The following is a 23,400-nucleotide window of genomic DNA, read 5'->3' as shown; positions in this document are numbered from 1 at the left end:
GATCATTGATTAAAAGTTCAATGATCGATGGATCTGACATCAAATCTCACAGCATCACATTTGGAGCAACAAGGGCATTTGCTTACAAGGTAAATTTCAGTTGTTCGTCTTTTCACGTCTGATGAGTTATAAAAAGCCATGTTTTTTAATATTGGTCACCAAAATGCATATATAAGTATGGCACGCCAAATTCAAAAAAGAGCTTAACATAGTTTCGGTTATAAACTATAGTTTATCGACTGTAAATTATAGTTAACAAAGTTGAACTATATTTTACATCTGTAAACCATTATAACCCGCGATACTCTTAGTTTTACAATCGTAAACTATACTTAACACCGAAAACAATCATTTGTGTATGCAAAACATAGATTGTCTGCTAAATACAAGTTTCACGATTTGTAAACTATTATTTACATCTCGTAACTATAGTTAACGATTTGATAAATATAGTTTGTAAATATAGTTTCACAAACAACTCTTAACAATAGTTTACGTCTGTTAATTTTTGTTTTTTGTAAATCTATGTTATCAACAAAAACTATTATTAACGCTTAATTCCAAACAGATAAACATATATTAATTAGCATTCGTTAACTATAGTTTACAACCGTTAAATATAGTTTTACAGATGAAAACTATAGTTGAAGAATTGTTCACGGTTTGTAAACTATAGTGTATGGTCGATAAATCTAGTTTATCAACTCAGTTTTGTGAATAAGGCGTGCCATATTTAACATACAAAAGGATTTTCTCTGAATTACTTATGCACAGTGTAGTTTTTAAAAGCACGATGATTATATTTAGAATTCACAGAATTATTAATTGCGTTGTGAATGCTTTAAGAAATAAAAAAAATAGTTTCTTGGATTCGTTCGATATTGTTCACATTGCATTGGTATTGATTAATATGCGATTGATATCTACTCAACTCGTTATCTGTACATTTTTATTGCACTGCGATAACTACAATTCTAACCAGATATATCAATTTAAAAATTCGTGTATAATACAAAAAAAAAATGTTATTGAAAGAGTTATTGTACATGTGTAATGTTATTTATGTAGTAGTTGGCGAAGATTTTGAATTACTTGCATTCATTTAAAAGTCCACTGTTCTGAAGAAATATTGTCTTAAGTCAATTTATCTATACCTGGAATTATAAATAAAGCATAATAACTCATCAAAATGGTACTACTGATTTCAGAATAAATGTAATGACGCATGTATAGAATAACATTTTAAAATTAATTTCCTTTGACAGGATAAGATAAGATATTTCAGATACTGTAGAGTACAAATATGAAGAAAAAGATCAAATCTATTTATCCATAATAATATTATATGGACATTAATTATTTAAATGTATATAATAAGGCTATTAAACTTAATATATTGGTGTATATTGGATGTTCAAAATGCACGAGTTTGCTTGTGCATTTGAACAGCCAACGAGTGCTAATATTCAACAATATAAGTTCAATAACTCCTTTATTATATAGCTAAAATATTTCCACTAAATTTATAATGATTATGCCAACTAAAAGAGGCAAATTAATGATTTTTTAACGTTTGTTCTGAAAACGTTTAATATCGCATCATTTCGATGACTATACCGAGTGGTATGTTTTGCTCATTTATGTTTTAAAGGGTCTAATAAACCTACTTGATTTTTAATAAATAATTTCATTTTGTTTTAAAAATAAGCATATATTACCTAAATGCTCCTTCATTTTGTTAAATAAAGCGCTGCCAATTTGACCAGACGACTTTTTTTGTTTACAACGGGGCATTCGACATTGAACGCTCCTATTCGGACATACTTGTATACGTAAGAGAAAGTCATCGTTCAATAAAACGTCAAGATGTTAAACGCTTAAACGCTCCAGATTTTTTGTTGTGTTATATGAGAGATTTTGTATTAGCTATATAATAATTTTTTTTTATTTTGCAGCTTAATTTTCATGTAAAACAGCCTTTCCATCAAAATAAAAATTTATGTAACTGTTAATAAATTGAAAATGTATTATTTTTGCATATTTTTTTCTAAAAGAAATTTCAACTCAAAGAATTCTAATGCCTTTTTCTAATAGTATTATAAATTTTATGATTATTAAAGAATTATTTTGGTTGGACATCGGGAAATACTATACATTTTGCGAGAAAGTCTGCAGGAACTTCAGAGACCAATTTCACAATAGTACCCAATATAAAAGAAGTCACTGTGTTTGACTCCTCTTTGCAACAAGATACTAGAGGTGAACTTTACAATGCTCTTAATGTTATAACACTAGAAATGGTTCAATTCATATACATGTAACGTTTTTGAAGAAAGTTTCTTATTCTTGATTTTATCTAACAGGCAGCTGTCATATCTTAAATGGTGGATGTGAGGATATTTGCATTCCACTACAAAGACGACGTAAATGTCAATGTGATCTTGGTTTGAAGCTTCAACCTGATTCAACCAGCTGTGATAATAGTAAGTATTTTTAAAATAAGTATTTTTATTTAGCATTCATTATTCATATGTGCATTTTCAGCATTCATCAAACACATATAAAGAGTTCATTTCTGTACTATATGATTGTAATGAAAGCTGATATTATTCAAATTTGTAGATGTTTATACGACAAATTTCATTGTGGTGACGGATTTTACTCACAGAAGGATTTTGCAGATAGACCTTAATACAGGGAATATAACAAAGCTTCCCATAATCATAGAATCGACCTCTTCTATTATGCTCGACAAGTCAACTTTGGAACTTTACTTTGCTGACATCTCTACAAAAACAATTATTTCAACTACGCTTCATGGAAAAAATAAAACCGTATTTTATTCATCAGGTCTTTCCATTTATAAAATTATTTCAAAAGAAAAAATGAATTTATTGTAACATGAAATGACCCCACACCCATTAACTTACAATTTGTTCTTAATTTTAACAGGGTTTGCTCAAATTTCAAGGATGGCAATCGACTATTCTACAGGGAACATTTACTATACAGCAAGAGGGTCTACCACTAATGAAAATCATATTGGTGTTGTAAAAAGATTCAGTTCAATTCATAAGACTTTACACTCTAACATATTAACACCAAGAGGAATTGTTCTATATCCATCAAAAGGGTACATGTACACTATTACCTCATATCGATATAAAAATTAAATGAAATTTTGAATACATCGATATAAGAACTGAGAACCACTGTGCATATTAGAATTAAGAACATAGTGAAGTAATACGTTCACTTGTTTATAAAAATAATATTATACTACGATTAATGTCGACATCAAAGAAATGATGCAGAAATTATTCTCCAAATCACGAACGTCATCAAAAAATTATCAGCTGAAAAAACCTTAACTAAGTATATAAGTCCCTGATTGAAGCAAGAAAAAAAGAAACATGATTTTGTTAAAATTAATCAATTTATGTAAAACAAATAATTTATCATTAAAAAAGAGGCCCAAAAGCCTTGAATCACTCTTTTGATAAATTGCACAATCTATCACTTCTATTAATATTGAAGCCCTAACTTTAAATATCGTAAGACCCAAGATGCATCAACTGACAAAGTCGATGATTTTTACCAATTAGGACTGAAGATTTTCCAATATAACTAATAAATACCTTAAATACGTCCCGGTGACCTACTTTTTAATTGATTTTTTTTTTATTAAGATGCATTAATTGACAAAGTATAATGATTCTAAGCCAATAAGTACCCTAATATTCATGATCCAAAGTTGGTCACCATGACCTACTTTTTTGGTCGACATTCTTTGAAAACCCAAGATGCATCAAATGAAAAAGTTTGATAAATCACTGCAAGTAAGTACCTAGGATACTTAAACTTTTCGTAATATGTATGTCAAAAGTACGTCATCGTGACCTACTTTTACGATGACATTCTAAAAAAAAAACCCAGGTGCATCATCTGACAAAGATTGATTATTCTAATCAATTAGTACCTGAGATATTCAAAAGTGGGTCACCATAACCTTCTTTTTGGTCGACAATCTCCAAAACCCTAGATGCATCAACTAACAGAGATTGACAATTCTAAGCAAATACGTACTCAAGAAAAACTTAAATAAGGCCGTAAAATGTCAAAAGAGGTCACTGTGACCTACTTTTTGGTCGACATTCTTCGAAAACCCAAGATGCCTAAACTGACAAAGTTTGGTGTTTCTTAGCCAAGAAGTACTTAAGCTAGTTAAATATAGCCATAAAATGTCAAACGTAGGTCACCGTAACCTACCTTTTTGTTGATGTTTTCTGGAGAACCAAGATTCATTAACTGACCATACTTAAAGTATTCAAAATATGCCTTTTGAACAATTTGAAAACCAAGGCCTGCAAAATGTTAAAAGTGGGTCACGGTGAACAACTCTTTCATAAATATGTTTTAAAGACTCGAGATGCATCAGATTACAAGATTTGATGATTCCAAACTTTTTAGTGTCTGAATTAATGCGATTACAGTGACCTAATTCTAAGTTGATATTGTTTAAGGACCCAAGGTGCATCAACTGACAAAAGTTGATGATTGTAGGCCTTAAAGTGTCCAACATGCATGTATGCCTCAAAAATTAATTTGAAAATAAATGCCCGCAAAATCAAGGAAGTCGGTCACCCTGACTTACTTTTGAGTCAACATGACCACACCTTTTGCCCCAGGGTAATTCTCCGTGCAAATTTTAATCTTCAATCTATCTTGATCCTTGTATATAGGTCTAGTGAAAATCTGCCAGGTGGTTCTTGAAAAAATTTTTAGCAACCAGTATTTTTTTACCTATTATCTCCACTTGTTTAAAGGTCCCAACCCTTATTTAAGTAAAAATTGTAGCCATTGGACCATGGATACCCTGTGACAAATTTGACCATGATTGGCCAAGAGGTTTTTGGGTTATGGCCCATTTTTTTTAAAAGGATTATACACCGCACAAATGACCATAGCATTCGGCTCAGAAGAGCTACAAATACAAAGGCTTTTTTAAATAGAATGAAAGTTCAATTCGTCTGCACTCATTTTAAAGTTAAGCAAACGAATTTCCTTTCGGTGAGAAATTGAAATTCGTAATCGAGACCTGGTGACCTTATCCGTTTTTCTATAGAGGAGACGATCTGTCGTATTTTAAAGATCTTACCGTAAATCTGGAAATTTTTGCTTTAGATAAATTTTTAGCAAATTTGCGAGTTCATTGCATTCGCAAAAATATTTTTCTGAAAAATAAATTACCAATAAGAACATGTAAACAAACCAGTAGTCATTCGCAAAATTTTGAAACGTAAAAAGTAATCAACAGCATTTTGACCCGAATTCGCAAAATAAAATCGACGCAAAAATTTCCAGATTTACGGTAGTAGAATAGAAATAAAGTCATTGTTGGTGTGAGGATGCAGGATTACCTCGTAGGTCGCGAAATGTTGCTTGAAATATAAAAGCCTCGGCTAATGCCTAGGATTTTATTTTTTTCAAACAACATTTTATCCTGAAACATTCACGATTTTATTTCTTAAATATTTACGTTCGTTATTTTTTCCTTTTCCGAATTTAGTTTCATGTTTTGGACAGAGTCATACGCTGGAAACGTGTCACGAATTGGTAAATCGTATATGGATGGGACTTTGAAAGTTTACATAGTGACATCTGGCCTTAATTGGCCTAGTGGTCTTGCAATTGACTTTAAAAGTAAGTTCAGAAAAAAATTCCACCAATAAGTAGTTTCATATTGTAAAATTACAATTTTTAGACATCATTCTGAATGATGATATTTTTTAAAGCTAACAGGTTATATTGGACAGACGGGTATACGGACCGCATTGAGTATTCAGACCTAAATGGAGGAAACCGTCACGTTCTAACAACTGATGCTGACGCACATTTGATGAGTATCGTGATATCTGGACAACACTTATTTTACACTGCATGGAATAGACAGTAATCTTTATTTCTATTTGCATATTTATGTCAATTCAATAATTCAATCCCGATGCATAAATATGCAGATCAATGCAACTCTGATAAATAATCAACCCTTTTATTTTTCCATATAACGAATATTCATGACAGTTTGTTTTCTGATTTTATTTTTTTTCCTTTTTAACCCGCTGTTTATAAATAAGGACAATTCTTCAAATGTCCCAAATAAAATTTGCTAGAGGAGCTACCTATGTACTCTTTAAAAAGTGTATGCAAAATGAGGGATAAAAGGCTTTAAAATTAAATTTTAAATAGAGAATCTTCATGCTTGATGATGATAATTTAAGAATCGTTTCGAAAAGATTTTAAAGATTAAAAAAACATACACATATATACAAAACAAAAAGAAAAAAGTAATACACAAAATTGTTTAAATGCAAAACATTATTAAAGTATTTTGTAAATGGTTTACTCCTATCAGTTCTTAAAATCTCAAATGAATGATGATGATCGTTTTATTTCTAAGCTCTAGGTGACACATTTTGATTCTGCCATGATACTGAAATAAAACGTAAATTAAATATTTAACCTTTATGATAGAAAAAAGAATTGATATCTTTTTTAATATCACTAAAATATATTTTAAATAATTAATTAATTCTGTTGATATTATCTAATATTTAATTATATTGAGAATGCTTTTTTTCACACACTTTATAATATTTTGTACCTCTGAGACTTGTTAATTGAAAGAAGAACACATTTAATTTAAACTTCTTTTTTTTTCTTAAGGTCAGACGTCACGTTCCTTAAATAAACGTCCTGCCTCTCTTGGAATTATATCATGTTATATCATGAATCATTTATATTTGTCACTCTATTCTGATTTCTACATTGTTTTCAAAATGTTTTTAGATATAAGTATACCAAAAATTATGATATAGGCCATTCAAGAGATTACCCATATGGGTAATAAAAGAAATTTGACACCGTGGTATCTTGTCCAAATGCCTGGTAAGGTACCCTAATTTTTTTCTGAGGAATTTTATAAAAGTACCTTTACTTCATTGACAAATTCTTAGGAAAAAATATATATTTTTGAGGAACGTGTAGACTGACCTTAAAGCATTATTTTGGTAAAAGCTTTTTACTTTTGGTGTACCCTCCGGAGGTTTAAAAGCTAGCATGCTGTGTTTTGTTTATAAAGATTGTTCAATATAAATAAAATGAATAGGCTGCAAAAATATTGGTTAAAAAATTTGCAATAATTCCAGGTAATGGTACAGAACATAGGTGAATTTTAAATGAGAAATGTTATTTTATTTATTCTTTCTGATACCATTTTAAATATTTTTGTTACAAATAGACGAATAACAAAACTGGACATAACAACGAGATCAAAAGTTACTTTTATGTCAAAACATCCAGAGCTTGGTAGACTTGACGACTTAGATATATTTGCAGATGACACAATTGACGGTAAATCGATTTAATTATTCTTTTCTAACGAGATGTTGACTGTAGCTAGCAATTATATACATAACTATGTTTAGAATGTTTATATAATTTTAGTTCACCCTATTTGCTCGAAGAGAAATGGCGAATGTAGTACTTTCTGTTTTCCAACACCAAACGGAAGAACATGCGGATGTGAAGACGATGTTGGTTTACAAGCAGATCAAACAACTTGTGAAGGAGGTTCATGTCACTTTGTTTTTAATATCTACTTTTTTTTATTAACAATAAACAAAATTGTATTATGGCAGGATATTGACTGAATATCGGGTAATAAGCAGGCCCTGGGTGTCGGCGCTGTAGAGCGGACCGAATTTGCGGTCCACCAAATAAAGGAAGGAGGGATTTTCCAATGTTCAGTCAATAACCTAATTTGTACGTTTAACATCTTTACAACATTAGTATGTGCCAGTTAAAAATATTTGTGACGTCAAGTGAACATTTAGTAATTTCATTTAGAATGAGAACAATCAATATTATTATTATTCATAGTTAATCTTTCTAAAAGTACATATTCATGGGTTTTTTCAATAGAATTTAAATATAATATACGTAAATTTATTACTAACGATTTTATGATCTACATTCCGTAAATATTTGTTTCAAATAGTGATTCTCTGTCCGTCATCAATTGCCGATGCTGTGCTGTCATCCAGTTGCAGTCGTAGAGCCGGCGAATCGTGTGAAATCACATGCCTTGAGGAAAACGGGTCTCACGACATAGTTTGCACGAGTGAAGGAACCTGGGACCAAGACACAAGACAATTATGTTTAAGTGAGATAATTGTAAAATTAATATTTCTTTTAAAATAGAATATGCAATTAATAAAAAATATTTTTGATATTTGAATACTGACGACAAAAATACTCTGAGTCAGTACTTACCTTTTAATTATGTTCCGACTGTCAAAACTCTGCAAGATCGCAATATAGTGGTGTACATCAGATAAGAAATTTCAAAACATAACCAAAATAAAAAACGCAAAAAATTTACGGCTTTTCAACTTTATATACAACTACATGTATTCCTCACGATAAATTAAAGTTAGGCTTTCTGACATCATTAACAGCTTCTTTTTCAAGGGGTAAATTTTCTAACCTTTTCATTGCAATTGGACATTTGCAAAATTTAATAATTAAAACATTCTGATTGTACACGCAAGAACCTTAACGTTGATATCAATAATATGACAATAACCATGTTGTTTTCGGGGACCTGATCCTCCAACAATCAATTGGAATTCCCAAGGGACCACATTGCGCTCTGGTATTATTAGACTTTTTTTTGTATTTCATATCAATCAGAAATTTTTCATAATCTTTTACACGAAAAGAAGTAAAAACTTGCTGTGGTTTTCAAATCGACATTTAGATATATCGACAAGGTATTATATATTAACAATAATTGTTTCTGTAGTTATGTCGACGCGATATATTCCAGTGAGCTTGAGATAAAGATACCACAAAGTCTGACATATATCTGTTTCATATTTTAATCTTATAAAATCTTCTACAATTCATCATTAGTTAAATGCTGACTGATTTTTTTTCATACCGATTGTTATGATATTATTTACATACTGGGCTGTCCATTATTCCCAGATCATGAAAATGTCTAAAACAAGTAAGATATTGACAAACAAGTTGATGAAACAAGAATTTCCTCTGTCTCGTTTAGAGTCATTATTTCGCAAGATCTATGGTGGGTACCATGGCCTTGTCTGCAAATACAATTTATCAGGGAGTTAAATGCTAACTGACATTTTTCATACTGATTTTTAGTCCATTATTGATACATTGAATTTCGTGCGGATTTCCCCATGTTTTCCCGTTCTTGACAAAGAGCATATGATGGATGTGACTGTTCGTCAAGGGATCTCAGTTGATAAAATACGCAAGAGCATGCTCTACGTATGAAAAATGTCTAAATCGAGTAAAATATTGACAAACAGGCTGATGAAAAAGAATTATCTCTTTCTCGTTTAAGGTATCCAATCCATATTAGCCTAAGATTCAATGGAATTTAATGCATAATAGATGTGTATGGGCTGAATACTCAATGTAGTTAGAACTAATTTTCATCTTTTAGTAGAAGAATGTTAGAGTGGCAGATGTCCTTATTTTTAACATTTTCCTGCCCTTGACGAGATATGTCCCTTTGATAAAAAAAAATTATTTCTAATTGTCTTTCTATTCCCAATGACCTAATACATCTTTCCACCACGACATTTTTTTGTTATTTGAAACATATATTTTTTATCTTAAAAGACGTCCTTCCTTCCATGGGCTTCAATGCAATCTTCGATAATTAATTTCTGCTTAGGTAATGAAATTTTGAAAATTCCTGGGTTAATCGCGTTCTTCTCTAAAATGCTTTAAAATATTATCAGTATATTTTACGAACAAGTGATATTTAAGGTTAGAAATTTTGTTCCTAATATAGGTCAGATACCTTTAAGTCATTATTTCGTAAGTTCTATCGTGGGTACAATGACATTGTCAGCAAATACAATTTATTAGGGAGTCCAATATGCGGACTGATATTTTTCATACTAATTACTTAGTCCATTATGGATAGACTGAATGCCGTACAGACTAACCCATGCTTTACCTATCATGAACATGAACACATGGCGGGGTTGACTGGTGGGCAGGGGATGCTCACTCCTTCATGACACCTAATCCCACTTGTAATGTTTTGGGGGTCCGTGTTTGCTCTGCTCCTGTTTTGTATTGCTTTATGGACTTTTGGTCTTGAATGCTGTTCGAAGTTGTCCGCCACTCTGTTTACTATTGTTTTACTAAGACGTGGTGATTTTTTTTAGTTAAATTATGTCCTTCAACACTCAAAAAGGGAAAGCTTCACTCTGGTTGCACAGCAAAAGTTGGAAACAGTTGTTTATTTTCGTGTGAAGATGGCTACAAATCCACCATTAATTCTTCAAAAATTGTATGCACTTCTCAGGGCACCTGGAACGAAAATATTGAGGAATTATGCAAAGGTATGACTATCGTAATCTTTAAAAATGCATTACACAACATTACTTACCATAAAAAACGTACTCTTATTTACAGATTTATAAAGAAATTATTGTGTTAGGGTTGATTCACATATAGGTCATAAAATACTAGTAACTTATCGAAAACTACGGCCATTCAAAATGTACAATCCTTTCCCATTCTGGCCGTGGATGAATGTGCAGAGAATATTTCGTAACTATTACACCATTGACTAATGGAAGTAAAGCATAGTCGGAAAATGAACTTTGACGTTACCTTTCAATACCCAATTACACTTTATCAAATATTTTTGTTAACCGATTATGTCAGTAGCTGTTTTTGATTTCAACTGCGATGGAAACAGGAAATGCCGTTGTCAGAATATGACGTCATAACATACATGTATGCAGGTAAATATTCAAGAGTAAGACAATTTAAATGATCAAGGAGCCATGCACGGGTAGGAGGTAGCTATTAGCAGAGTTAAAAATGTGGCTTGAGAGGATGATTAATACATGATATAAATTACTTATGAGGAGGTCAAATTTCCGAAATAATTTATGGTGTTTCCACAGAAAGGTAATTACTCTTTAAGAAGCATATCATCACGCTCATTTAAGAATACTATAAGTCGTTTTAGGCAAATCCAATATCCTGTCATGCAAGTGATGTAGTTTAATAAATTGTCCACTAAATCCGCTCAACATTTTATTTATCCAAGATTTAATGCGGGATGTAATTGGTCAACAATACTTTTCTGTAGATATCTGATCAATCTCGCTCCGCCTTTTACCTTGCATGATTTTTTGAACGACAAAAACCATCGTATCTAATCACATCGGAGAGGTTGTACGTTGTAATTGCAACTATCACAAGAAGGAGATGGTTTTTTTTTTTGTAAAAGCCAAATCTTTCGTTTGTGTTTTACAGCTCCGGAACGACTTTAAAACTGGAGAAAATGCGTGAAGAATAAAGGTCTTTCGTTTCCATCGGAAGACCTTCTACTGATTCTGTTGGTAAAGATTTTTTTTTTTCTTCTGCTTCCTAGACCGCAACTTTGAGGCCTCATATCTTGCTCATTTCTCAACGGATTTCGCAAAAATATTTACTGATTTTAGATAAAAGAAGGATTGAAGTTGTGCACATCGGTTTTTTGTTTTTGGGTATCTGTATTCAAAATGGCGCCTTATAGGGGTCAAAAATAAGAACGCTTAAACGAACCAAAAATTACTCATATTTTTCTTTCTATCTTCTAAACTAAAAGTATTTTGTTAAAATATATAGAACATAATTTGTGCAGAATTAGAAGATTTTTCAAATGATATGTCGAAAAAAGGGCTGAATTAAGGTACCTAGAGGGGCCAAAAGTTTTTTCAGATATCTCAAAAAGTATTGAGAATTTGTCATGCATCAAAGAAGCAAAGTTGTTCAAAATATCAAGCTTTATCTAATGGGGTTGTCAAAATAGTCCTGCGAGGTCACTTCCGGTCGAACCAGAAGTCAGAAAATGCATATTTTGCCGTTTTTGAAAGGTTTTTGGGTAACATGTGTCACTAGAAGCTTAAAGATAAATTTTCCGTCCTTCGTCGTTACTTCCGGTCAAACCGGAAGTACCAAGAATGGCTTAATTTTGCAAAAAGTAACATAGATTCGGAGTCCGGTCAAACAGGACGGAAGACCTACTCGTTGCTTTGCAACGCGCTCAGCTCTAGTTTTACCTTTATTTAGTGGATGACTCGCACATCGCACGATATCGAGTTAGTATAACCCAGTTAAAAAGCTGAATATAATAGTTTCTATCTTATTAAAGAATATTTATTGTAGTATCAAAGGCGTCTGAACCGGGGGGCAGGGGTAGGGGGACAGACCCCCTTTTTTGCAAATATATAGATAATATAGTCATTGAAAATTGGTTTTTACTTTTTTTATTCGTTTAGTCCCCCTACTCAGACCGACGCCTATGAGTATGATTCTAGTTAGTTTTATTTGCTTCTCAGTGTTGTCTATGAAATACGAAATATTCCCTAGAGCGACTCTGTGTAAATTTGGGTTGACGTTAATTCAACCTGTCTTTTTGTTTATATATAAAGTTAGTAATTATGTAAAATCAAACATAGTATGCTACCAGTTCTTGTGGCTGAGTTTCAATAAAGGGTTATGAATAAACATTCTGACATGTAATTAGACATGTGAAGTGTTCTGACATGTTTTAAATGCAGTCAGAAATAAATAGGAGGTAAAAAGTTCATGACGTTCTCCCTGTTATACCAAGTCAAGTTACTGCTGATTTTAGGTCAGTAAAATATTTTAACCACCACCTGAGGAGTACAATATTCAAGGTATTTGAAAATTTAGCCACCTGAAGAGTATGAAAAATAATGCTGTACATTTTAATCATAAGATAGCTAAATCACCGTGTTGACCCCAAAACAGCAACAATTGTATATTTATATTATGTTTGACTTTTGTGTTTCATTTTGTCCAATTTATTTTTCTGCGCAACAGGTTTGCGTACATGATTAAGGTCCTTTTTTGTTTAATTTATTTGTTTTTCATATGACTTTAAAGCATATCCCTATCAGCTATTTTATTCTAATAGGTGTTACGAAAGTTCATTCCAAATTTTTTTTAAAGAAATATGATTGAAAGATATGAACAAGTTGTGATATTTCATTTTTATAGATCCCATTCTTGCTACTATAAAGGTTTTAGCTGTCATTTGTTGAAACTATGAGGGGAGATGAAGAATATGAGCAGACGATGTCTGCATAAAAATTATGGATGATGCATATTTGTGTCATATACTAACACAAAGGTAAAAACATACTTTAAATTACGATGCAAAAATATCAAGTCAGTAAAAAAAATCAAAATGACAAACATATAATATTTTTGAAAGGTGGTTTTTTTCTAATACCTATCCTCATCAGCTTGTTTAATGCAAGATAAGCTATGAAGAAACAATAAAAACAATATCTTATATTTTGATTTAAAATGACCAGCATTTCTGTCATTTGGGTGCTTTAAAGACGTTATATTTACTTTCATATGGAAGAAACCCCCTATAACTTCCAGCTAGAAATGATTTGCTATAAATCTATAGCACACTTTTGTGTTTTTGTCAGACCTGAAAATTCATCTCTTTAGTTAAGCACTACTTTGAATTTTTTGAAGATAGAAGAGTCTTTGAAATAATAAAATAATGTCCTAAACTATATGACATACATTACAGATACAGTCCCTGAAACTGTTTCATATGACATTAAACTTGATTTTCTGTCATTATTGAATCTTTCATGAATTTATAACTGTTACAGTTTATGTGACCACTTTTCATCACATAGTTTCATCGTGAGAAGCTTGGAAACAAGGGCTTTTCGAGACACTGCATTATATATGAATGGTAAAGAATCAGTAAACTATAGTGAAAATAAAGACGTTGGTGCCATTTTACAATTTTAGAATCCGACCTATTAAACCTATCGGCGATTTTAAAAACATACTCGCAAAACAGATGAATTTGGTATGATTGGATAGATTTTTAATAGAACTATCCGATTCTTGTAAGAAAATAACGTTTTACTAATTATTATGCAAAAAGTAGAATTTTAAAAGGCATATACAGGTGACTCTCGATGGCTCGAACTCCGATCTCTCGAAGTTCTCGATCTCTCGAAGTGAACCTCCGGTCCCGTTTTTTTCCTGTATATAACTTAGCAAATTTACTCCTATCTCTCACACTTCTATCTCTCGAAGTTCTCTATCTAATTAAAAAACATGGGTCCGGTTACACATATTTCATTGAATTTTACTCTCTTCTCTGAAGTTTTGATTGCGTGTGTATACAAGCCAATCAAGCGTAAAATTGATGCAGCCTGGACTTACTTGGAAAACAGTGAACGCCTGGGGCTTGGCATTGAGGTGTTAATTGGGTGTTTACATAGATGACACTTCACCTGTGGGTATTCTATTTGTGGAATTTAATCGCGTTTTTTTCATTGAATATAGTTTAATTTGCATTGTAGAATTCGTGTGTTATTATAATGAATTGATTATATTGGTAAATTATAAACTGTTTTTAAATTCACAATTTATTTGGACTTGAAAACGAAACGATAATTTTTAGAAAATAATTTATAATCAAATCAACAGGTTCCCATAGGCCATGAACTTTTATTAGAGTCTACATAATCCCAGTATGGCAAAGATTGCACAAGAAATTCCTTTCTGAAGGACTAAATATCGGTTAAGAAAAACCTTGTGAACAATGGTGAACAGACGGAACAGGTGAAGGACGCGATCAAGCCGCGGAATAGTCAAACCGATAATTGCTATCCGGATTTCATGTAATCATTTAATAAGAACAAATAACTGTATTGAAACTTTAGGTTTTATTTAGTCGAAATACGATCATTGTTGTTGAAATCAAGTAAGTATTACCTGTAAAATACGATAGAAAACGTGCAATGACTTTATTTATATATACTTCCGGGATCTATAAAAGTAGAACTTCGATGATCGGAACTGAAAATTCTGGATTTTATTTACCTTCTATCTCTCGAACCCCTCGATCTCTCGAACTTTTCTTGCGGTCCCTTGAACTTCGAGAGATCGAGAGTCACCTGTACATAGGTATTTTAAGCGTGTAACGCGTCACATTTTTTAGCAGGGATCGCGCTTTGTAGAGTGTGTAGAGTGTTCAAAGTTGAATCCAGATTTTTCATTTTTCTCACAAAACAAGAGCAATCCATGTCGTTTGTGACTTTATAAACGATTTTGCATTAAATGTTGGCAAGAAATAGAAAACGATAGTTTTTACAGATGAAAAATATGTAACGCTTTTAATTAAAAACGTGCATATGAATATGGACATTAAATTTTCTCATTTACAAGAAAATTTAAATAGAAACAAATTATATCAAAATAATGTTCTTTTCTCACAGATTTAAAATATTTCATTCATGTTGATATCAAACTGCATGCTTTAGAGCCAGTAAATGGACTACAAGTTCAATAAAAATGTCCAGCGTCTAAATTGACGTGCAAAAATAAGACAATGCCTTTTTTGAGTCGTTAAATTATATTGTTTTTCCCATCAGATACAGAAATATTTCAATGTCCATAATGTGCTACTCTACTCGGTTTGATTGAATATAAGATTAATAAATTTACTTCATTAATTAATATTTTACGCAACATTAAAGAGGTTTAACATATTTGTCCAGTGGACGTTCTTGACGGGTAAAATTCGTTCTGCCTCAACGTTATACATGAAAATGCGTTTAAGATTGCTTCGAAAAATGAACAACATTTATCATATAAATAAAAATCAAAAGCGTCCTTTAAGTTCATGAGTTTAATTATAAATAATTTATGACTTTTTAAACTCGTATTTCAAGTACAAAGAGATAGCGATAGGGTACCAGTCAAGCAAGATACACTATTAGACGCATTACGTTAATTTCTTCCGTAACGCTATGAAAGCGTAACGTCAAAAGTCACCAACATCGCGCGCAACGTCAAAAGCTTCATTATAGCTGCCGTAAAACTTGTTAAAAATGCCAAAGATATTTTCACTGAAATATACGACATTAACAGCAATCAGTGCCTGTTTTATAGACAAAAGTGCAGGTGGATTTTAATGATAAAAATTATATAATGGGCATCAAAAATGGTTACCCTCCTTGGCATAAAAAAATTTAACAACTTATGTACTGGTTGCCAAATTTCAACAAATAATATTTGATGATGAATGATTGACTTTAAAACACATGACAAATTTGATATACATCATATCGGGAGTAGTTTCCACGGCTGTTTTTAAGAAACGTTTGACGGTAAAAAAGCTTGGTACTCAAAGGTCACCCTATATTTTAAAAAATGAGTGAAAACGACAACGTATACGAAGTTCTTAACAATTATTTTAAAATATCAGTAATTTTAGCTATCCAAGTTTGTTTTATTTTCAAAGAGATAATGGAACATAATTCTATCATTAAAACCCTCAAAACAAAATTTACCATAATATATACTTGATAAAAGCGGCGAATGTCTGACAACAGCACAGTTATTTAAGAGCGCAAAGACAGATTTATATGTAATTTTCTTAAAAATTAGTGGTAGTGTTGTTCAAATTCGTATTCGGAGATACAGTTTAATTTCTGGAGGAGTCTAGAAAGCAATATTTTTGGCAAAAAAATCAAAATGTTTATTAGCGGAAGGACCCAGATTCAAGAATTCACTACACTGATTTCTTCAAGACAGCATCCAAACTCGCATACGCTGAAGAGTAAAGGGGTTTTCGGGATTGACAGAAAAGTGAATGTTTTCTCTTATTAACAATATTCGCCAGATCTTCGACTTTTTGACTTGTTTCTATTTCAAGTCTTGAAGAAAAAAAACCTTTCAGAGGGAAGAAACAACTCCGGGAAATCATTGGATCTATCATTTACCAGTATACTAAGGGTGATACCCAACAATGATTTCTAAAAACAATCAGAAATTGGATAAAAAATGTTTCGGACATGTATTTTACTTAGAATGAGATTAATTAGTAAAATCATGAAGACGAAATCATTGATAAGCGTCTTTTGCTTCTTTCTGAGCATTGAGGACATTATTTATTGAAAAACCCTCGAATATTATCACGGAACGAACTTTCGTAACATCCCTTAGTATAATAGACTAGTGATAACTGTAACAAGAGGCCCAGGGGCCACAGCGCTCACCTGAGCACATCGGGATTGAATTTACCCCCCCCCCCCTCCAGAGTTCATCATTTGAACAAATTAGAATTTACACTACCTGAAGATGATTCCATATAAATATCACTAATCATAGCTTTGAAGTACTTGAAAAGAAGATTTTAAAAGGTTTCTCTGTATATATCTATGTAAAACTTCGGTCGGCCATTTTGGCCCCACCCTTGCCCCGGGGGTCATGATTTGTACAAACTTGAATCTACACTACCTGAGAATGATTCCACATGCGTTTCATCTTTCCTGGCCCAGTGTTTCTGGAGAAGATTTTTCCTATACATGTATATTCCTATGTAAAACTTGGGTCGGCTATTTTGGCCCAACCCTTGCCCCGGGGGTCATGATTTGAAAAAACTTGAATATACATTACCTGAGGATGCTTACACATGAGTTTCATCTTTCCTGGCCCAACGGTTCTGGAGAGCCCTGAAATTATCTATTTTTAAATAGGCCCCTTTCTTCATTATAAGGCCAGCATTTTTTAATGTTTAGGTTTAGTTATGAACATGAGAGTAAAAAAGTCCCAAAGGAGAAGGAAATAATTTTTTTTTGATAAATCAATTATTAACATTTGTGCATTCTGTTTTTATGCTTTCCTAATAGGCTCCTTACCACTGGACACATACTGCTTACAAATAGGAAAGTATTGCTTATTTCATCATCTGCCAGTTTGGGCCAGCTGTATATATTTTGTGATGTTGATTAAAATATATTTTAAATAATCAAATCAATTTTCAAAGAATTCATGTATTGTCATTATTTAAAATCAATAGAGCCCCACCCTAACACCAGAACCCCTGACCCCGGGGCCATAAGATTCACAAATTTGGTAGAGGCACTCTTGCCCATTATTACTGTGTACTTAGTTGGTTTATTTAATACCCAGGAGCAGAGAAAAAGATTTTCAAAGAAATAATGCATTTTCACTATCTACTTATTTAGCCCCGTCCACGCACTAGAACCCCTAACCCCAGGGCCATGAATTTCACCATTTTGGTAGAGGACCCATTGCTGATTACAATCATGCAAACAGTTTGACTGCTTGATGTCCAGGAGTAAAGAAGAAGATTTTTAAAGATTGCATTAATTTTAGTGGTTTTGGCCCCACCCCTCAGGCCCCAGGGGGTAGGGATAATGAAATCACAATTTTAGTTCCCTTCACCCATAGATGCTTTGCGCCAAATTTTGTTGAAATCGGTTCTTTGCACGTGGTTTCAGAGAAGAAGCTGAAAATGTTCAAATGTTAACGTATGACGGACGACGATGGACGACGACGGACGAAAACAGATAGCAATAGGTCACCTGAGTTTACTCAGGTGACCTAAAAATGCCATTAAATTTTAACAAATTCATGATTATCTCCCCTTGGAAAAGGGCGTGACCCTTAATTTGAACAAACTTGAATCCCCTTCACCCAAGAAAACTCTGTGCCAAGTTTGGTTGAAATTGGCCCAGTGGTTCTTGACAATGATTATGAAAATGTGAAAAGTTAACGACGACAACGACGATGACAACAGACAAAGGACAGATTTTGATCAGAAAAGCTCACTTCGGCTCAGGTGAGCTAAAAAGACACCCTATCCTACCCCAAACAAAAAATAATACATATAACAATCTACTATTGGTTGTATCGAAAAAAGAAGCCTTTTCACTTTTAAACAATCGAAAAAGAAGCGTAAAATCGTAATATGTACATGTATGTAATGTATTGTAAAATCTTTTGTAACATTTTTAATATAAAAGTTAGAGAATAGGTTTGTTTAAGTTAGGTATATCATATACATGCATATTAAAACAAATGATGTACCATTGACCTTAAAGATACAACTTATTACATTTTTGGATAAATTATTCTCATTAACATATATTTTCCAATTTCTGTGTTTTTAAGAGGATAAACCTAATTTTGAGAATGAATGGTTAACTGGTGTTTACATCGGATCCTCGGTAGGAGGCGCTCTCATCATTGTCACTTTGATTACCGCCTTAATTTGCGTCATCAAACGAGTAAAATCAAAATCGTAAGTTTTTTAAGCATAAATCAAGAATTTATTCTGATTACTAGTATTTCATTTGTAGTCTGTGTAGGAATGTGATAGTGGATTCAGTTTTGGAAAAAAATAAATTAAGGTAATTCCACCCTCCTATGATGTCATAGGTTTTTGCAAAAACAGTAATTAGTTCAAATTCATGCCTTATAGAAAAATATTTCTTGGAAGAATGCTTTACAATAGGTGTAATGATAAATATTGTTTAGTTAAAGAATTCAAAAAATGCATGTTTTCTACATTTAATCAATTATTCAATCTTTTAAAAATGTTTACAAGGGCAATAACTCCTTCTATGGTCTCTTCATTCAGGCATTTGCTTTTCTGTAAAATAGTTTACCTGGTATTCACAATTCAAAAGTATCTTTTAAGTAGGAAGTATTTAGGAACACTCAGTATCAGAATTACGCATTTTAACCAGTATTTACATATTTTTCTCAATACTGTTTACAAAAAATGTACAATTTTTTTATGTTGATATACACTTCTGTTTATTTATGTTTCGCATCTTAAATAATATGGTGACCTACACTTTTTTTGCAATAAATGGAAAGTTTAAACTACATTGAATGAAAATAAACGCAGTTTTTGTATTTTGAACCTATGAAATTGTGAGGGTGGAAATTCCTTAAGTGACTTTTTTAGTAAAGTTTAATTTACAAGTGTTATCATTTTTTGCATAAAAATGTTCTCTCTTTGCTATGTTTAATTTATAAGTGTAATCATTTTTTGCATAAAAACGTTCTTTCTTTGCTATTTTAAGGCTTCCCAAAGCTTTAAAATGCATAAAAACAACCGCTAAATGTAATAATATAACTCTGTTCATCGATGCAAATGCTAGTATCTTTAAGCGCTAAAACGTATTTATGATTGAATTTTTCAACTGTGTATACCTGTCCCTCCCTATTCTTGGTATTTGAGGCTTTAATACATGTATAATCTCTAGACTAGAAAAGCCCAGATAATATTAATTACATAGTCTTTTAGTGACAGGATATGGGATGATACCTGGCAAGGCGGAGCCTTCGCATTAAAGCTGTTGAAAAAGCCAACCATTGAGCCAATGAGCAATTGCATGGCAAAAGTAATTTTTTTTTATCTTAACGTCCAGAGAAAATGTAATGACTTTGACATGACAGTCCCTCTGATTCAAAGTACCATATAACAATATCATCGATACCATTTACTTACACTTCTGGCTTTTTCAACCCCTGACCGTATGAAAATTCCCTGTCTTTCTCTGTATCCTACAGCATTTTCACAGTAATCCACGGGTATATCTACAGTATGCTACAGAATGCCAGCTCTTTATATACATGTACAGTAAATCTCAGCACAGGCCTTATCAAAATACGGTTATAAAAATAAAGAAGAAAAAATTTGTGTGCTCAATATTTGATTGATTGTATACTGTTTAACGTCCCTCTCCAGAATATTTCACTGATATGGAGACGTCACCATTGACAGTGAAGGGCTGCAAATTTTTGCCTACGTGTATGCTAGGCACTCAAGGCCATTGAGCAGGGAGGGGTCTTTATCGTGCCACACCTGCTGAGACACGGAGCCTCAGTTTAACCGGTCTCATCCGAAGGACGGCCCAATTTCGCCTTTTACGACAAGCAAGGGAGTACTGAGAACCTCTTCTAATCCGGATCCCCACGGGACGTGTGCTCAATAAGAAACAAGATTAAGTTAAACGACACTGGTTTATACAAAGTAACTTTTAATAGAAACAATACATCTTGTATAGAACGGTTAATAAATTTAAATGCATGTACCATCTTAAAAAAGAAACAGTGAAGATTATACTATGGGTCGATGCAAGTGGACGAATCATCCATACCTCGACAAACCGTGACTAACAAGAGCCTTTTTTATTACTGTTATTGATATGGATTTCTGTGTAGTAAAATGTTTTTCAATAGACACACTATGTCATTCGCAGGAACACAAGAAAATTATTCATCAATTACTATAGTAACACATTTTATCACCCGCGTGCCGCAGTGGTAAGAGTGTCTGCTCTAGAGTCGCAAAGTAAGAAATAGATCCTTTCGAAGGACCGGTATCCACGTCCCAAAGTGGGATTTGAACCGCAACGTAAGGATCAACTCCTTACTGTGCGACTCTAAAACAAATGCTTCAACCAATGCACCACGTGGGCGACATCCAAGGGTATATTTTAAATGCAGTTTGAAATAAGGGGTAACATTTTCGACACTCTCCCGATCATACCAGCTCAAATTTCATCGACATGACGTCATTTCCCATTATGACATCATATATTTGGGAATTCAGAAAAGTTAAAGCACAGAGTGCGCTTTGTAGTCTATGGAAGCCTTAACTTACGTTCGTTTTTATTATTTCTTTTAAAATGCAAAATTTACATTATTTGTTATTTTTAGCTCTACTGGTCAGAGACCAGAAGCACTTGTGTGATAGTAATGTGCCTGTCGTCCGTCTGAGTGTCGGTAAACAATTTTTCAAAAGGCTACTCCTCCCACAGTTTCGGTCTGATTTTAATATAATAACTTGGCACACAAGTAGACTACAGTAAGATACATAAAACATAGTGCATCGGTTTTTGATTTCGATGAACGGTGATGCCATAGATACTAAAAATAGAATTTTCTGTGAAATTCCTTTTCAACGTTACTCCTTGCATCGGATTTGAATACGATGAATGATGTTGCTATTGTTCCTAAAATAGAAATGTCTGTAAAATTCCTTTAAAACGATACTCCTTCTAGAGTTTTGGTCTGATGGCAATGGCTTCCTTTCTCATCCTTTGTTATAAGTTCAAACCAGGAGAGCTAGAGTCTCGACAGAGACCTCTGGTTTTCATAATGATCATTGTAGTATGTTTTATATTTTGAATTAATTTTTTGAAATGTTTTATAGAAATGCTTCAAAGAGACGACCTAAAGATGGCCATAACTCTTACCTGGAATTTGACAATAATGTATTTTTGGCTTATGATGGATCAAAACCGTATGCAAGTGTTTACAGTACCATAGAAGACATGCGCAATTTTTAAAAGGAAATATGCCTACCATCTATATGGTGAGGTGCTAAATGATTTCTCTGTTGTTGTACTGTAGAGTTATTGAACTTACATCGGTTGTACAAATGCATGAGCTAGCAATTACTCCTTTTTATATATATCTTAAACATTTTCCTTGATTTATAATTATTATCCCAACTAACAAATTAATTAAATTCGTTTTATAATTTTCTTTGTATCGGTATTCAAATTAACGCCTGTCCTGCAATTTTCACCAACCAAGGGTTTCTGATACGCCATTTTCCATATCAGACCTTGGCACATGGTGTTAAGGTTTCATCAAAGGTCAACATGTCAAAACATTTATTTTTACAATAGCAAAAAATCTTTGTGATGTTTAGAGTTAATACTTTTACAGTTATAAATTGTTCATTGTTTAAGAGATACAAAGTATCACTTGATAAAAAAAAATACTTGAGAATTATATCAATTGAGAAAAAAATCTTCTTAAAAATGCATATATTTTCAAGAAATACACCTAATTGATTCCGCGCTCTTAGTGAAAACCATCATTGCAGAAACAAAATATGTTTATCAATAATATAAAGGGCAAGTTGGACTTGGATAGCCTCTGGAAAGTTGTTTTCCCTGTTTATTTTGTCCAAATGTTATGACTTGAAAGTGAAAGTATATTGCAAATGGCAGATGCTATAGGGGTCTTGTCTTTATACATGTTATACTTTTAATAACAGCCTCTCAGAGACCATTCACGTTCAATTTGCCCTTAAATTATAAACATGAATTATTTCTATTATGTTGATTTTCACAAAAAGAACAGAATTAAGCAGCTGCATTTTACTTTAAATATGCACATTTTCTGATGCAATTTTTCTCATTAAATATCTTTTTTAAAAATATTTGTTATCAAGTGATACTTTCTATCTATTTATCAATAATATATTTATAAGCTGTAAACATTTTGATATTATACTACACATATTTAAGGAGCTATTGTAAAAATAATTTTTAGACATGTTGACCTTTGACGAAACCTTCAAAAGACTAGTTGGGAATTCTTCTTCAAGTTGTGACCGAAGTGAATCGACTTGATCTACCTGTTGCCATTTTTTTAATGATAATA

General features: G+C 32.4%; 1 protein-coding gene across 1 annotated transcript; it reads left to right on the top strand.

The window, feature by feature from the left end:
- Positions 1-2,375: 2,375 nt before the first annotated feature.
- LOC134249634 (low-density lipoprotein receptor-related protein 4-like) lies at positions 2,376-22,674 on the top strand. Its single transcript, XM_062731971.1, has 11 exons — positions 2,376-2,483; positions 2,623-2,850; positions 2,953-3,133; positions 5,570-5,703; positions 5,796-5,952; positions 7,301-7,413; positions 7,507-7,632; positions 8,060-8,224; positions 10,275-10,451; positions 19,099-19,228; positions 22,157-22,674. Exons 2-11 carry the CDS (start codon positions 2,745-2,747, stop codon positions 22,290-22,292), a joined length of 1,425 nt encoding a protein of 474 aa, XP_062587955.1. The 5' UTR covers positions 2,376-2,483; positions 2,623-2,744; the 3' UTR covers positions 22,293-22,674.
- Positions 22,675-23,400: the final 726 nt, after the last annotated feature.

The sequence above is a fragment of the Saccostrea cucullata genome, unplaced genomic scaffold, assembly GCF_032062105.1.
Source record: "Saccostrea cucullata isolate Sc308-1 unplaced genomic scaffold, CSIRO_AGI_Scuc_v1 ctg4765, whole genome shotgun sequence".
Taxonomy (NCBI): Eukaryota; Metazoa; Mollusca; class Bivalvia; order Ostreida; family Ostreidae; genus Saccostrea; species Saccostrea cuccullata.
Note: the sequence above shows the minus strand (reverse complement) of the source record. Positions and strands in the feature narration are given on the sequence as shown.

What these genes read in the sequence shown, in the direction of transcription:
- LOC134249634 (XM_062731971.1), top strand. Translation starts at nt 2,745, where the DNA reads ATGCTCGACAAGTCAACTTTGGAACTTTACTTTGCTGACATCTCTACA. An exon ending in AACCGTATTTTATTCATCAG is followed by an intron (nt 2,851 to 2,952) that starts GTCTTTCCATTT and finishes TAATTTTAACAG; the next exon opens with GGTTTGCTCAAATTTCAAGG. An exon ending in TGCAGATGACACAATTGACG is followed by an intron (nt 7,414 to 7,506) that starts GTAAATCGATTT and finishes ATATAATTTTAG; the next exon opens with TTCACCCTATTTGCTCGAAG.